An 18,003-nucleotide genomic window follows, 5' to 3' on the forward strand; every position below is an offset into this window, starting at 1 on the left:
CTCTGCCTCCGTAAGTGCTAGGATTACAGCGTCAGCCACCGCACCTGGCCATTTACATAGTATTTTCTATGTTCAAAATCTGTTTTAAGCATTTTTTGTACATTTACTCATTTGATCTTCATACCTACCCTAGAAGATAGGCATTATATGTTATAGTTGAGGAAAACTGAGGCACGGAGAGAAGTTAAGGGATTTGCCCAAGAGTATATAAAACCCAACAGTTACTTTGTAAGCAAGTATTGAGAAGGTGCTATTAAACGATGTTTTTTACCTTTGTTCAAAAAAAAAAACCCTAAGAGTTTAATCAAATAAATTGATTAAGCAAAACAATTCATTTTTTGAGAATTTAAATTTGAAAATATTCCATGGCAATATTTTATTGTGAAATATGTCCGACTACCTATTATTTTAACCTAAATCTTAAGCTGTAGGAAAGAGTTTAAATTTAATGATCTTGAGGCTGTTAGTAATATTTTTTATTTTTTATTTTTCCCCCTTGAAATGGAGTTTTTCTCTGTCTCCCAGGCTACAGGGCAGTGATGTGATCTCGGCTCACTACAACCTCCACTTCCTGGGTTCAAGCGATTCTCCTGCCATAGCCTCCTGAGTAGCTAGGACTGGGACTACAGGCATGCGCCACCACGCCTGGCTTATTTTTGTATTTTTAGTAGAGATGGGGTTTCACCATGTTGGCCAGGCTGGCCTCAAATGACCTCAGGTGATCCACCCACCTCAGCCTCCCAGAGTGCTGGGATTACAGGTGTGAGCCACTGCATCCAGCCTAGTGATGTTTATGTTATGTAGATTTTATCTTAAAATTGATATTTGCTAACTGAATTATGTACATATACATCCTAAATAGAAAAGAAAGGCTTTATGTAAAATAGTTTTTTGTAAGTTGCATATTAATATTGTTACTAATTTCTGAAGTAATGTTGTTTCTCTTCAGATACAGGTGTCCCCATTTTTACAACAGATGTTCATGCCCCTGCTACATGCAATTTTTGAAGTTCTGCTCCGGCCAGCGGAAGAAAATGACCAGTCTGCTGCTTTAGAGAAGCAGATGTTGCGGAGGAGTTACTTTGCTTTCCTGCAAACAGTCACTGGCAGTGGGATGAGCGAAGTTATAGCAAATCAAGGTGGGGACGCATGCTGTATCTAATTTTTCTGCTTAAGTCTGTGTCATTGTTGTACATCTATATGAGCAAGAGCAAACTGAAGTAAGTAAATACAGAATTTTTCAAGTTTGTCAGCCCATGGAAAGGCAGTTCATTGTTTTCAGGCTGGGAATTATTCACTTTTATGTAAAGCACCTTAAAATTAATTTGTATTCTGTTTTTCTCTTTATGCAGCATTTTTAAATTTGGTTCTTTAGCAATATAAATACCATGGCTGTTTGCCAGAATTGACCTGACAATTGATTCTTTATGGCAAATTAGCCATTTTGAAATATAAAATAAATGGAACTGTATAGATTAGTGTACAGAATTCTGTATAGGAAATTTAGGGAACAAGATATCAGGGGCAATCTGATTTTTCAGCATTTTATTTTATTTGTGAGATAGGGTCTCTGTTGCCGAGGCTGGAGTGCAATAGTGTGATCATGACTCACTGCAACCTTGACCTCCTGGCCTATCCTCCCATCTCTGACTCCTGAGTAGCCAGGACCACTGGCGCTTGGCACAATGCTGGGCTAATTTTATTTTTTGTAGAGACTGGATCTCACCATATTGCCCAGGCTGATGTCAAACTCCTGGGCTAAAGTGAACTGCCCACCTTGGCCTTGCAAAATGCTGGAATTACAGGTGGGAGCCACCGTGCCCAGCTGAGTTTTCAGTGTGTGTGTTTATTTATTTAAATTTATTTAACAAAGACGGGGTTTCACCATGTTGGTCAGGCTGGTCTTGAACTCCTGACCTCAGGTGATCTGCCTGCCTTGGCCTCCAAAGTGCTTGGATTACAGGCATGAGCCACCATGCCCGGCCTAGTTTTCAGTGTTTAATACATAGGTGCCCAGTTAATAAAAATTAAGGAATTTTGCAACTCTGTAAATGCTTTTTTCCCTCTTGATTCTTCCTGTCCCACCTGTAAATGACTTTTTTATTTGTTAATGTGTATGAAAAAGAACTTAAGGTTGCTTTCCTAGTTATTTTTGGAAATTAAAGTAAGGTTTTTCTCCTCAGGTGCAGAGAATGTAGAAAGAGTGCTTGTTACTGTTATCCAAGGAGCAGTTGAATATCCAGATCCAATTGCACAGAAAACATGTTTTATCATCCTCTCAAAGTTGGTAGAGCTCTGGGGTAAGATAATTTTATTTTTTAACCTTCATTTCCCACACTCTTTCATAAAACTTTTAGAGATGAAATGGAACCCTAGCCCTAACAGAGAAACTGGGAGTTGGTTTTCCCTGGTAATGAATTAATTGACTTACTTTTATATATAAGATGAAAATTTGAATTCTCTTGACAGGAGGTAAAGATGGACCAGTGGGATTTGCTGATTTTGTTTATAAGCACATTGTCCCCGCATGTTTCCTAGCACCTTTAAAACAAACCTTTGACCTGGCAGATGCACAAACAGTATTGGTAAGCACCTAGGAATCTTTGTTTACCTTGTGTAGATCTCATATATTCCCAATTTCTTCTTTAATGCCAGGTTGATTATATTATGTTTCATCGATTTTTTTTTTTTTTTTTTTTTTTAGTGATTTCAGATCAGGTTCATTTTTTTAAAAATTGACACCTTCTGGATTTTCTATGGATTCTTACTCAATCCCAATGCTGCAGCTGAATTTTACAAATTATCAGCTGCTTCAACATGTGACTTTTTCTAGGACCATAAAAGGGCATATGACACAAACATTCTTTCAAGCTGGAGTATTAGTTTCCTACTACTACTTTAATTCTAAAACTTGCACTTAGTGGTTTTCTATAATCATTAAGAGCACAGAATGGCAACTTGATCCTCCTTGTATGATAGTTTCCCCAGTTCTCATTTTCACAATACTTAATGTCAGTTTCTGCTTTCTCACTTTCCCACAACCTAGTAAAAGCTAGATTTCATAATTGTAATTGACTACATTAAAACAACAGTTTGTATTTTTCTGTTTTTTTTTTTTCTTTTTTTAAATTCAACCCACTTAGTCCACCTGCCTGTTATCTTTCTTTCTTCTATCCCTTTTCTGGAGTTAAATATTTCTCATTTATTTGAATTTCCCTGGCAGTGGCCAGGGTAGTAAAGAGCTGGATCACTAAACAAGAATTGAGTACATGAAAATTCTTAAACTTGTTTTTCACAGGCTTTATCTGAGTGTGCAGTGACACTGAAAACAATTCATCTCAAACGGGTAAGCCTTGTAGTCCATGCCCCTTCATTGTCATCTCGCATGTGGTATTATTATCTTGGTTCTTGAAAGATGTATCTTGTGTAAAATTCCTTTTAAAAAAAAATTTTTTTTTTTTTTTAAATTGCGCTTCGTTATCAATACACTGTGTAAAACTTAACTATTGTTTTGACTTTTTTGGATGTGGGGAAGAGGATGAATGAAAGTAGCAGTATCCTTTTAGTGTCTTTCATGTTTTGGGTAACATGTTTTGGGTTGACTAAGGATGTGAAAAATCTTAGCCAGAATTTAAAGATTCAGTTTTCATGATCTTGTAGGCTTCCTCAATACTAGATTTTTAATTTATTTTTATTTTTGTTTATTTTTTTGAGACTGAGTTTCGCTCTTGTTGCCCAGGCTAGAATGCAGTGGCACAGTCTTGACTCACTGCAACCTCTGCCTCTCAGGTTCAAGCAGTTCTCCTGCTTCATCCTCCCGAGTAGCTGGGATTACAGGCGCCTGCCATCATGCCCAGCTAAATTTTATATTTTTAGTTGGGACGGGGTTTCACCATGTTGGCCAGGCTGGTCTCGAACTCTTGACCTCAAGTGATTCACCTGCCTCAGCATCCCAAAGTGCTGGGATTACAGGCGTGAGCCACTGCTCCCAGCCTATTTTTTATTTTTATTTTTTGAGACATATTCTCACTCTGTCACTCAGGTTGGCTAATTTTTATATTTTTTGTAGGGATGGGGTTTCACGATGTTGGCCAGGCTGTCTTGAACTCCTGACCTCAAGTCATCCACCTGCGTTGGCCTTCCAAAATGCTGGAATTACAGGCGTGATCCGCTGTGTTCAGCCTTGGTTATTTTTTAAATATGTATTTTACTTTATTTTTTGTGACAGGGTCTCCCTTTGTTGCCCAGGCTGGAGTGCAGTGGCATGATCTCGGCTCACTGCAATCTCAACCTCCTGGCTCTTCCCACCTCAGCCTCCTGGCTCTTCCCACCTCAGCCTCCTGGCTCTTTCCACCTCAGCCTCCTGAACAGCTGAGACTACAGGCACTCGTCACCACACCCGACTAATTTTGTGGTTTTGTAGAGATGGGTTCTCACCATTGTGCCTAGGCTGGTCTTGAACTCCTGGGCTCAAATGATCCTCCTGCCTTGGCTTCCCAAAGTGCTGGTATTACACCATGCTCAGCTGATTCTGGGTATTTGTAAATAACTGGAATTGGTTGCCAGCATTTTAAACTCTCAGATACTTTTTTTTAACTGAAAATTCCTGCCTCCAACTTCTCTCAAAGCCATAAAATGCCAGCACAGGACTGGTATTGCCACATAGCTACAGCCAGCTAAACAGCAGTAGTTCCGCTCAGCTCCTAAAAAGAACATGAACTTTTACTCAGTGTTCTCCATTCAGGCTGTGCACTCATTTGAACTTGATTTTTTGATTCTGATAGAGACTGGAAGTGTTTTCAATTTAGCAGCATTTATTCTACACTTGCTATGTGCTAGGGTAGGGTAGGTGTGTGTTTAGGGATGGCAGAGTAACTGCATAAAGATGCACAAAGCGTCCCCTGATATTAGGGATCTCAGAATCAAGGGAGACCAACACGTAAAAAACTCCAGTGGGTTAAGTACTTTAGTGGAGGCATATAAAATACTGTGGAACTAAAGCTGAACAGGCAATCTTGCCTGAGGGGGCAGTCTAAGCAAGCTATAGGAAAGAAGTGATATTTTTGATGGCCCTTAAGATAAATGTAGATTGATGGGACTAACAGGAAGCTGGCATTCTGGGCAAAGTTAAGTTGGTGTACAAAGAACAGATGTCACATAGTGGATTTGGTGGGCCGTTATAGAGTTAATCCTGTTTAGCTAAAGAATAGAGGCAGAAGTGATAGCTAAAAATAAGATGAGACTACGTTAAAAGTCTTGTGTTACATGTGTAAAGTTGGGAAGTCAGTAGGCAGTGGGTTTGTAATTTAAGAGGGAAAATGTTCCGAACAATGGGTCTGAAGCAGTTAGAACTAAATACTGATTTTGGAGTCCTCAGTGTAAGTCAGTCTGTAAAGCCATAGGAATGACTAAGACTTTCTAAGACCAGAACAGAAAGAAACTTGGCTCAAGCGAGAGTCAACAGAAAGGTAGAAAGAGAACCAGATAGCCGGGAGTGGTGATGCACACCTGTAATCCCAGCTATTTGGCAGGCTGAGGCACAAGAATTGCTTGAACCCAGGAGGTGAGGTTGCAGTGAGCTGTGATTGGGCCACTGTACTCAAGCTCGGGCAACAGAGTGAGACTCTGTCTCAAAAAAACAAAACAAAAAAGCAGAACCAGAGGTAGGAGTATTACCAAAGATAAGGGAAGAGAGTCTCAGGAGATTGGATGGCATTGTTTGGATGCTAGACAGTCAAGGTGGATGTGGATGAAGGATGAAAAGAAATAGTAAGGATGGTATTTCTAGTTGAGCAGTATTTGTTGTACCCATAGAAGTGTTAATTTAAACACACAGAATTGAGTCAGACAATACTATATTTTAAAGTGTTTTGTTTCAAAAACCAAAAAAAAAAAAAGTTTTGCTTCATTGTTCTATTTTCTCATTCTTTTGACTGACTTGAGGTACAAGTTTACTTTTCCTGATTCAAAACAAAACTACACTCTTTTAGAGTGATAACAGTGAGGTTACAAGGTGATGAACAATGCATAGGAAGCAAGCATAGACAGGGTAGACACAAGAAAAAGATGAGAAGGAAAGTAGGCGGGATCTGGGAAACAGTGCAGGGTTTCTGCTTCTCAATTAAAGACAGGTTTCCTCTGATGGGTCATTAAACTATGACCTAGATCCAAGGTGGAGGAGGAAACAAATCCTTTGATTCAGGAGCACTGATATAAACAGGAAATCCAGGTGTCAGTGCAAGGAAGAGTACATTGAGGAGAGATGGAATGATTTTTTTTTTTTTTTTTTTTTTGAGCTGGAGTCTCTCACTCTGTCACCCAGGCTGGAGTACAGTGGTGCAATCTCAGCTCTCTGCAGCCTGCGCCTCCTGGGTTCAAGCAGTTCTCCTGCCTCAGCCTCCTGAGTAGCTGGGATTACAGGCATGCACCACGATACCCGGTTAATTTTTTTGTATTTTTAGTAGAGATGGTGTTTCACCATGTTGGCCATGCTGGTCTTGAACTCCTGACCTAAAGTGATCCACCCGCTTTGGCCTCCCAAAGTGCTGGGATTGCAGGCATGAGCCACTGTGCCCGGCCAATAACCTTATTTTTCAGATGGAAAAGCTGATACTCAGAGAGGTTAAGTAACTTGTCCAAGTTACTAGAAAGTTGCCAGAGCCAGACTTCAAACCAAGGCAGTCTGGTTCTCGAGTTTGTGTTATTAAGCATAAACTATGTTACTTTTAAAGGGTACATGTAGTTTTCCAATTCTTTTTAAGCTTATTAATGACAAGCAAGAAAATAGTTCTAAGTATCTTTTAATCTTCAGGGCCCAGAATGTGTTCAGTATCTTCAACAAGAATACCTGCCCTCCTTGCAAGTAGCTCCAGAAATAATCCAGGTAAGAGCTGTTTCCTACCGTTGTATAGACGAGAGATCACAGTAGTAGCAGCATTGCCTGTGACACTGTCACCAGTAGAAATGACAAATACTTTCATATTACATAAGTTGTTACCAGTATCTCAAAATACTGTTTATGCTTATCACCATTTTGAAATTATGAGTTACTAAGTAATGTCACTACACCTTGTTACTGAACAAGTTCATAAGTCCTTACTGTTCTACCATGCTTTAAATAGTCTGATAACCATTATTCAGTATAATTGGCTTCTGTTGTAATCCCATGTAGTATGTTTTACACATTTTTTTAAAGAAATATCCTAAAAGGAGTCTAATAGGCTTTTCCAGACTGCCAAAGGGGACTACAGCAGAGTTCTGAAGCTTTGTGCCAGGTAGTTCATTGTATATATGCCAAGCTTATCAGTGCTTCATCTGTAAATCTGAAACTATTTTAAGGAAAGTGTCTAGAAAGTTACCTTATACTTTTAAGAAGTCATTTGTATAATACTGTTTCTTGGCATATAATTTTTCAGATTTCTTATCCAGTAGTACATGGAGTTAATGAAGTATCTAAAACTAGAATTATAATCTCTTATGTATATTTCAAAATTTGTTTCTTCATCAATAGTTTTTGTTTTGTTTATTTTGTTATAAGAACACTTACATGAGATATATACCATCTTAACTATTTTTAAGTGCACAACACAGTATTGTTAATTATAGGGACAGTGTTGTACCTATAAAACATAGGTAGATCTCTAGAACATATTCACCTTGTATAACTGAGACTTTATACCTGTTGATTAGCAATTCCCATTTCCCCCAGCACCCATTTCCTGGAAACCACCATTTTACTCTGATTCTGTGAATTTGACTACTTTGGATACCTCATATAAGTGGAATCATACAGTTATTTCTCTTTTCGTGGTTGGCTATTTCACACAATGTCCTTTAGGGTCATCCATGTTGTTACATATGGCAGGATTTCCCAATTTTTTAAGGCTGAATAATATGCCATTGTATGTATATATCACATTTTCTTTGTTCGTTAATCCACTGGTAGATTCATTTGGGATATTTTCACATCTTGGCTATTTGAGTAAGTGCTACAATGAACATGGGAGTGCTTATATGTCTTTGAGATGCTGATTCTAATTCTTTTAGATAAATACCAACAAGTGGGTTTGCTGGATCACATGGTAGTTCTATTTTTAATTTTTTGAAGAAACTTCTTACTGTTTTCTGTAGTGGCTGTATACCATTTTGCTTTTCCATCAGTTGTGTAGCAGGGTTCCAATTTTTCCACATCCTCATCGACACTTTTTTTTTTTTTTAATAGCCATTCTAAGAGGTGTGAGGTGATATCTCATTGTGGTTTTGATTTACATTTCCCTGATGATTAGTGATGTTTGAGCATCTTTTCATAATCTTTTCATATACCTGTTGGCTATTCGTATTTGAAGAAGTCTATTCAAGTCTTGAGCCCATTTTCTAGTCAAGTTATTAGGTTTTTTGCTATTGAATTAAAGGAGTTTTTAATATACTAGAAATTAACCCCTCATCAGATAAATGGTTTGCAGTTATTTTCTCCCATTCTTTTTTTTTTTTTTTTTTTGAGACGGAGTTTCGCTCTTGTTACCCAGGCTGGAGTGCAATGGCGCGATCTCGGCTCACCGCAACCTCCGCCTCCTGGGTTCAGGCAATTCTCCTGCCTCAGCCTCCTGAGTAGCTGGGATTACAGGCACGCGCCACCATGCCCAGCTAATTTTTTGTATTTTTAGTAGAGACGGGGTTTCATCTTGTTGACCAGGATGGTCTCGATCTCTTGACCTCGTGATCCACCCGCCTCGGCCTCCCAAAGTGCTGGGATTACAGGCGTGATATTTTCTCCCATTCTTTAGCTATTCCAGAGGTTGCCTTTTTGCTCTGTTGATTGCTTACTTTATGGTGCAGTAGCTTCTTAGTTCGATGTAGCTCCACTAATGTAGCTTTTCATGATATCAATGAAATCATTTCCAAGACCAGTGTCATAAAGCTTTTCCTGTTTTCTTCTAGTTTTGCAATTTGGGGACTTACATATAAAATGTTTAAAACATTTTGAGTTGATATTTGTGTATGGTGTAAGATAAGGTTTCATTTTCTTTTGCATATAGATAATCCAGCTTCACCAGCACCATTTGTTGAAGAGATTATTGTTTCCCCTTTGTGTATTCTTAGTACCTTTGTTGAAGATCAGTTGACTGTATGCAGGAGTTGATTTTCAGATTCTATTTTGTTCCATTGGTGTATATGTCTGTCTTAAAATAGACAGGGTCTCACTGTTGTTTGGACTAGAGCATGGTGGCACCATGATAGCTCACTGCAACCACAAACTCCTGGACTCTAGGAATCCTTCTGCCTCTGCCTCCCAAGTAGCCAGGATATATGTCTGTCCTTTGCTAGTACCATACTGTTTTCATACTGTAATTTTATATTTTGAAATCAGGAAGTGTGGTATATCCAGCTTTGCTCTTTCTCCAGATTGTTTTTGGCTGTTCCAGGCCTTTTGTGATTCCATGTAAATTCTATTGTTGTTTTTCTATTACTATAAAATATGCTCTTGGAACTTTTATACGGATTGCCTTGAATCTGTACATTGCTTTGTTTTTTGTTTCTGGAATGATTAAGAAGCTTTAAAAAATTTTTTAAATTTATTTTTATTTTTTTGAGATGGAGTCTTGCTTCATTGCCTGGGCTAGAGTGCAGTGGCATGATCTTGGCTCACTGCATGCAACCTATGCCTCCCAGGTTCAAGCGATTCTTGTGGTTCAGCTTCCCTAGTAGCTGGGATTACAGGCACGCACAACCATGCCTAGCTAATTTTTTTTTTAAGTAGAGGCGGGGTTTTGCCAGGCTGGTCTCGAACTCCTGACCTTAGATGATCCTCCCAACCCACCTTGGCCTCCTAAAGTGCCGGGATTACAGGTGTGAGCCACCTTGCCTGGCCATCAAGAAGCATTTTTTTGACCTGATGGAACAGGAATATTGGTTTAGCAGCTTAGCTTTATATACTATTTCCCCTGTGTCATTTTACATACATGTGTAAAAGGGGGAGCCTTTTATTCCAAAGACATTTCCGGAGTACAATGACACGATCTCAGTTCACTGCAATGCCCACCTCCCAGGTTCAAGCAATTCTCCCACCTCAGCCTCCCAAGTAGCTGGGATTACAGGCGCCCACTGCCTGCCTAATTTTTGTATTTTTAGTAGAGATGGGTTTCACCATGTTGGCCAGGCTGGTCCCGAACTCCTGACCTCAAGTGATCCACCTACCTCAGCCTCCCAAAGTGCTGGGATTACGGGCGTGAGTCTGTGTGCCTGGCCAGAACTAGGGGCTTTTCTGTAGCCTGGGTAACCCCATATCAATTACTGTAGCCCACGGTGGCCTTGGACCTTAGTCCTGGGCACTGGCTTTCAGTGTTGCTGTCTACTTCCCTGTCTTCTCCTTGGGTAATGCCACTAGGCCCAGGTAGGACACCTGCCCTTTCACTTTACCAGCAGAGTCCCAGAAAAAATACTTTGAAAGCCAAATGAACTGGGTGAGAGAGCTGCTTTTTCTCCTGCTCCTTTTGGTCTTGAGCATGATGTCATTCTTCCCAATGATTTTTTTGGTGTGTTCCATCATCTCCTTACTCACCTTGATCTCTGTATCCACCAGGACCTGCTCTTTATAATATAAATAGAATTGTAGGAAAGGTGATGATATTGTGTTCTTAAACATCATGATCTGCATCCAAGGGTTTTTTTTAATTGGATCTGAGGTATGTTGGAAAATGCAAATTTCCTGGCACCTTCGCCCAGAAACCCATATGTGTTATAATTCACTGTTATGACCTTCACCATGTCCCTGAACACTACTACATCACCGTGGTCTGGGTACTGCAAACGGGGAAGGGCCCCTTCACAGGTGTGGCAGCCAAACACCAAAGAGAGGCAAGAGAGCAGCAGACATCACTTCTTGGCAGATTGCTTTCGGTAGTGAGGACATTTTAACAGTGTTAAGTCTTCAGTCCGTGAACACAGCTATCTTTCAATGGTGTTTCTTGTTTTTGTTTTTGTTTTGAGACAGGGTCTTCACTCTGTCAACCAGGCTGGTGTGCAGTAGTATAATCTTGGCTCACTGCAACCTCTGCCTCCTGGGTTTAAGCAATTCTCCCACCTCAGCCTCCCAAGTAGCTGGGACTACAGATGCAAACTACCGTGCCAGGCTAATTTTTGTTTCACTATGTTGGCCAGGCTGGTCTCGAACTCCTGACCTTGTAATCTGCCCACCTCAGCCTCCCAAAGTGCTGGGATTACAGGCGTGAGCCACTGTGCCTGGCATAAACTAATATTTTAATGAAAATAATAAATTACTAATTATTCTCATGATCTTAGTGCTCATCAAAAGTAGAACTAGGCTGGGCGCGGTGGCTCACGCCTGTAATCCCAGCACTTTGGGAGGCAGAGGTGGGTGGATCACGAGGTCAAGAGATCGAGACCATCCTGGTCAACACAGTGAAACTCCTTCTCTACTAAAAATACAAAAAATTAGCTGGGCACAGTGGCGCGTGCCTGTAATCCCAGCTACTCAGGAGGCTGAGGCAGGAGAATTGCCTGAACCCAGGAGGCGAAGGTTGCGGTGAGCCGAGATTGCGCCATTGCACTCCTGCCTGGGTAACAAGAGCGAAACTCCGTCTCAAAAAAAAAGTAGAACTAGACCATTCCCTTTACAGCTAATTTTCTTCCTGATTGCTAAATGAGGCAAAATTATTTTTCTATTTAGCAATTCTATTGTGAAAGATAAGCAACCTCAGTTTTCCCTTTTTCATATGCCTTATGTCCGACAACACTTTTTGTGGAATTTTCTCTTAAAATTCTCTTTTGGTCTAGCTCTGCTTGGTTATCCCTCTTACTAGATGTGAGCAGCCATAGCAATGTAGTTTTTGTCCCACTCACTCTTCTCAGGCATGAGTCCACCTTGTCTAAGAGTGCTCTGTTCTCAAAAGTGAAAGCAGCCTGTTTGACAAGTATTAATGTTTATAGCATTTGAAAATGCTATAAACCTCTTGTGGTGAGGTACTGTTGAGTTGATCTTGATAAGTTATAATAAGAATACTATGAATTTGAAGCAACCTTAAGTTCCTTTGACAGATAAATGACAAATAAGATATGGTATATACATACAATAGAATACTAAGCCTTATTTATAAAATAATCCTGTCATATGCTATAATGTGGTTGAACCTAGAGGACATTATGCTAAATGAAATAAGGCAGTTATTAAAAGACAATGCTTTATGATTCTATTTGTTTGAGACTTGCCAAAGCAGAAGGTAGAATGGTGGTTCCCAGGGGCTACAGTAGGGGAAAATGGAGCGTTCTTCAGTTAAGGGGCAGAAAGCAAGCTTGTTTTGCAAGATGCAGACATTCTAGAAACCTGTTGAACAACAGTGTGCATGTAGTTAATACTACTGTACTGTACATGTAAAAGTGGTTAAGATGGTAAGTTTCAAGTATTTTTAGCTACAACTTTTTTTTAAAAAAGGAGCCAGGCACAGTGACTTATGGCTGTAATTCTAGCTTCTTGGGAGGCTGAGGTGGGAGTGTGCCTTGAGCCTAGGATTTGGAGGCTACCGTGAGCTATGATCATACCACTGTACTCCAGCCTAGATGACAGAGTAAGACCATCTCTTTAAAACAAACAAACAAACTGTGGGCTGGACACGGTGGTGCACACCTATAATCTCAGCTCTTTGGGAGGCTGAGGCAGGCGGATCACCTGAGGTCAGGAGTTTGAGACCAGCCTGACCAACATGGTGAAACCCCGTCTCTACTAAATACAAAAAAAAAAAAAAATTAGCCAGGTGTGATGGTGCATGCCTTTAATTCCAGCTACTTGGGAGGCTGAGGCAGGAGAATCACTTGAAACCAGGAAGGCAGATGTTGCAGTGAGTTGAGATAGCGCCATTGCACTCCAGCATGGGCAACAAGAGCGAAACTCTGTCTTTTAAAAAAAAAAAAAACTAAACTGTGGATATGAATTACAATGGATTTAATACAAATACATTTGTTCTTGTTCTGCTCTGTTTTTCTGGCCCCCCAGGAGTTTTGTCAAGCGCTTCAGCAGCCTGATGCTAAAGTTTTTAAAAATTACTTAAAGGTAAGTATTTGTGAAACTCACATATCTTCATATAATTAGGTAATGTTTGAGAGCCAAGAGAGAATAAGTATCTGCAATTACAGATGTTTATGTGAAGTCCTTTTTAAGCTCTTGCAAAAGATCATAAAACGTTAGGTAAGCACACTGAATGTACACCCTTTGATATATTGGTAAGAAAATGCCAGTTTCCTTTTATATTTTTATGATGTAATTAAATAGAAACTACAGGGATTAGGAGAATAAGAAATGTTCAAGAACAGTTATCCATATTAAGTTGAAAAGAAGGAGCTAAAAATATAAAAACAGAAGTATCAGATATTTGCCTTTATCCTATTTTGAAACATTCGAATTGTAAAACAGACAAAAAGGAGACTCCTCAGATTTGGTCCATCAAGCCTCCTTTTACATTTATGAAATCACTGACTTTTTTTTTTAACTCTGTAAATCAACAAAAAGTGTCATATGTTTATTTGGTATTCATAGTTATAATTAAGTTCATGAGATAAAACTGTCTTGGTCTTACCTAGGTAGTCATTCATTTCATACATCATGACTGCTTTTTAGGTACCAAGTACTATAGTAGTGGTTGCAAACAGAACTATGAGTAATTTTCCCTCCCCATGAGGAGCTTATGATCTAGAAATAAAGTTACATTGTGACAAGATGAGTTGTTTGTTTGTTTGTTTGTTTTTTGAGACGGAGTTTCGCTCTTTTTACCCAGGCTGGAGTGCAATGGCACGATCTTGGCTCACTGCAATCTCCGCCTCCTGGGTTCAGGCAATTCTCTTGCCTCAGCCTCCTGAGTAGCTGGGATTACAGGCATGCATCACCATGCCCAGCTAATTTTTTGTATTTTTTAGTAGAGACGGGGTTTCACCATATTGACCAAGATGGTCTCGATCTCTTGACCTCATAATCCACCCGCCTCGGCCTCCCAAAGTGCTGGGATTATAGGCGTGAGCCACTGCGCCCAGCCCGAGTTGTTTATTTTTTATTATCTTCACTTAAATAATTTGAAGACAAAGCACTATATTAAATTTGGCAGCAGGTAACTTAGTGTATCACCTGGTTCTTTTGGCCAAGGCATTCAGTAGAATATATAAGTCAAAGGGCTTTGTGCAGTAATTTTAGTGTGCCATCCTTTGACTGTGGTTCTAACATCTTCCCTTGTCAGTTTTTTCTTATAGTCTGTCTATTACAAAGTAGTAGTAGACAAAAGTTTGTCAGCTTCAACATCTCAGAGAGTTTGTGTGGAAGAATATTGAGGGCTTATTATTATTATTTTTTTTAATCATTGGGAACCCTCTCCTTCACTGTCCTCCCATAAAAGCCGGGTGCCTATGGGAGTAATCCCTGTTAAATAACTGATCAATCAAACTGAATTAAAGGGCTCAATCCTCTATCTATTAGAGGTGTCTGTAACAGTAGATCTAGGTACCCTGTAGAAGGCTTGTGCTCCAGATACGGTTATTCATCTTCATAGCATTTATAAAAAGTCTTCCTTCTGAGCCCAACTTCTCTTTAGTGATGGCATTATCTTACTGATCTCATTATCTCAGTGTTAGCATTATGATTCTAGCTGGAAAAAAATGAACTTCATTCTTTTGTGCTCACTCCTCTCTTCACACCTGATTGATCCTCAGATCTTGTGGCTTCTTTCCTCCTCCTCTCTCTCCTGTCTCTGCTGCTGCTCTAGTGTAGGCTGATATTATCCAACTCTGTTCTCTCTTCACTTGTTCTAGCCAGGCTGATGAGTTTGAAAACTCAAACAGTCCTTTGATATTTATTTACCTTCCTCATAAGCTTCCTAAACAAATTAATGTTTCTCATTTTAGCACTTAATTTTTTTTTTTTTTCCATATTCTGACCTGAGACTCTCTTTCTGCTTTTTCTTGCAGAAATGGTCTTTACTGTTCTTGTAGTTCTTCAAAAATCCTGCCTTACTAGCAGCCCAACTTCTGTATGAACTATACCTATTTTTCTAGGTTTGCCTTAAGCATGGCCTCCTTACTTTCTTTTGCTTATATAGTGATCATCCTTTTTGCTGCACATAGTCAGTAGATTATCTGTTAAATGAATCTCCTAGGTGCTAGGGCACCATCAATACTGTTCTTGTCTGTATTAGTCCATTTTTACGCTGCTGATAAAGACATACCTGAGACTAGGCAATTTACAAAATAAAGAGGTTTATTGGACTTACAGTTCCACATGGCAGGGGAGGCCTCACAATCGTGGCGGAAGGCAGGGAGCAGCAAGTCACATCTTACATGGATGGTAGCAGGCAAAGAGAGTTTTTATGCAGGGAGACTCCCATTTTTAATACCGTCAGATCTCATGAGACCCATTTACTACTCAGGAGAACAGCATGGGAAGGACCCACCCCCATGATTCAATCATCTCTCACTGGGTCCTTCCCACAACACGTGGGAATTATGGGAGCTACAAGATAAGATTTGAGTTGGGACACAGAGTCAAACCATATCATTGTCCTTACTGAGCATACTGAATTGTGTTTGGTGCTAACCTCACCTGCTATGGATGGCAGTGTGTAGTACTAGGCCATGCCTAGCACAGCCTCTAGCCAACTCTTTTGTAGTCTCAAAGTTTGACTTGGAAGTACTTTTGAATCATCAAATAAATAGTAAATTCTTTACAGGGTTAGAACTGCTATGTTTAGCTTTGACTTGTTTCCTCCTCAATTATTTAATTTACCAGTGTTAATTTTGAAATAGTATCAGTAAAAAGGTGTCAAGAGCATGTTTTCTTCTGACCCCTTGATTTCCATAGCATACAGATAATACCATATTTTCCCTACTTCCCCAATTGGGTGATGTCAGCATAAGTTATATCTAGACTTAACCAAATTCTCCAGAACAGAAGTTTCTTACCTTAGATTACATATGGATATCTGAGGCATGCAAAATGTTCTAAATGTCTATTGTTTGTTACAAAAGAACACTGCTAGCATTCAGAAACTTGGAACCATTCTTCAGGTGAAAGTGATACCTTCTGACATAAGCACTGATTGCATTAATACTTTGTTTACAGGTGTTCTTCCAGAGAGCAAAGCCCTAAGGACTGGATTTCCCTGTGCCTACTTCATGATCAGGAATTCCAGTTAATAATTTATAAAGAAGCAGTTTTTGTGTGCCATTCACACTGGTCTTTTTAACATTGTTTCAAGCTTATTATTGCATTATATGTTTTGGGATTTTTCTGTAAAATGGGTGTAATTTTCCTAATACAGGTATGTAACAACAAAAGAAGTTGCCTGCATGCCGGTTCAAATTGTTCTGTATAAAGATGATCTTAAAAGACACAGAGTTATCCTAGAACCTTAATTCTTTTTGAAATTTTAAGTCAAGTCCTTTATAAAGACCATAGCAGTGGAAAAGTATACTTTTAAAAAAATTGCTGAATATAAAATGTTTGAAAATTTTAATTTTCTTTATGTGTGAAGACACATAAAGTATGGGGGAAATACAACAATCAAAACTAACTTTTTGTAGATAGCCATTTCATTTCTTTAAACTGTTTCAATGCCAATATGTATTCTACAAAAGAGAATGGTTTTAGGCTCCAGTGTTATACTTTTTATATATATATATACATATATAAAATAAATTTTACGTAGTGAAATCTACCAAGTCTTTTCTGGAATTATTATAAATATTTTAGTTTTATTTTCTCATCAATCTCTCCCTAATTTCCCATTTTAAGGTTTGCAAATATTAGTGTATGGATGCTTTATTTCATTAAACCTTGCTCCTCAAAGGTAACATGCAATTTAGTTGTTACATGAGAGTCTTTTTTTAAATGTACTAGAAAAAAAGCCTACGTGAATCCGTTGATAAAACTTAAAATTCCAGGCTAGGCACGGTGGCTCACACCTGAAATCCCAGCACTTTGGGAGGCCAAGACAAGCGGATCACTTGAGGTCGGGAGTTTGAGACTAGCCTGGCCAACATGGTGAAATGCCATCTCTACTAAAAATACAAAAATAAGCCAGGTGTGGTAGTACACATACTTGTAATCCCAGCTACTCAGGAGGCTGAGGCAGGAGAATCGCTTGAACCTAGGAGGCGGAGGTTGCAGTGAGCTGAGATTGTGCTACTGTACTCCAGCCTGGGCAACAGAGTAACTCTGTCTCAAAAAAAAAAATTTAAAATCCCAATTTGGAGAGGGGTGAAGGAGAAAATAAATAAATTTTTTTTTAAAACCGCAATTTGTTTTCTCACTCTTATTGGATCTACTTAGAACACAGTATACATATGTGTTTATTATGTTTGTAAATGATAGCTACTAGAGAAACTGTGTTTATTTTGTTTGTAAATTCATGGCTACTTGAAAAAGCAAAAAAAAAAAAATACTATTTTTCAGTAGTATCATTGGAAAATTAAGAAGAGAGAAGGGACAAAACTGAGCAGCAGAATTCACATAGGCATTTAAATATTTAAGTTTAAATTCTAAAAGCCCAATTAAGATTTTCAGGGAGGGTTTGTTTTGCCCTTTGTCCATTTGTGCCTCCTAAGGGTTTCATGGATGGGCTTCAGTGGCCTATAAACTCCATAAAGTTATATTCTAAATTTTGCACATGTATTTTGTTCTGGATTAATCCCAGAAGACATTTCAAACATTTTTCTTACATCATGTAACAGAAGTACTTAACTAAATTGACATTTATAAAAATAGATCAGTGAAATGCACATTATACTTTAATTAAAATGTTTTCAGAAATAGGTAAGTGTAAGCTGAGTGTTTCTTTGATAGGTTCCCCCCTGTACTATAGGAGTGATAATTGCAGCTACTGCAATAGTAGTAATTATTAAACAGATACTAATGAATAGCATAGCATAGTGGGTAAGAGTTTATATAGCACAGGGTTCCAGAAATAGATTAAGTACGTTCAAATACCAGTTCTGCCAGTAACTGGTTTTAGA

At 38.9% G+C, this 18,003-nt stretch overlaps 1 protein-coding gene across 5 annotated transcripts in view; it reads left to right on the top strand.

The window, feature by feature from the left end:
* Positions 1-16,224, top strand: part of XPOT (exportin for tRNA) — a 134,455-nt gene extending 118,231 nt beyond the window's left edge. For all 5 annotated transcript variants that reach the window (XM_064377295.1, XM_064377299.1, XM_064377298.1 and 2 more), the window contains 7 exons: positions 950-1,139; positions 2,184-2,300; positions 2,470-2,585; positions 3,299-3,346; positions 6,812-6,883; positions 13,007-13,063; positions 16,112-16,224. In XM_064377295.1, the coding sequence (XP_064233365.1) occupies positions 950-1,139; positions 2,184-2,300; positions 2,470-2,585; positions 3,299-3,346; positions 6,812-6,883; positions 13,007-13,063; positions 16,112-16,138 (627 nt within the window). In that variant the 3' untranslated portion in view covers positions 16,139-16,224. The remainder of the gene's footprint in view (positions 1-949; positions 1,140-2,183; positions 2,301-2,469; positions 2,586-3,298; positions 3,347-6,811; positions 6,884-13,006; positions 13,064-16,111) is intronic.
* The last annotated feature ends 1,779 nt before the right edge of the window (positions 16,225-18,003 follow it).

Source organism: Aotus nancymaae, unplaced genomic scaffold (assembly GCF_030222135.1).
Source record: "Aotus nancymaae isolate 86718 unplaced genomic scaffold, 86718_ANA_hifiasm-v0.15.2.pri h1tg000016l, whole genome shotgun sequence".
NCBI lineage: Eukaryota > Metazoa > Chordata > Mammalia > Primates > Aotidae > Aotus > Aotus nancymaae.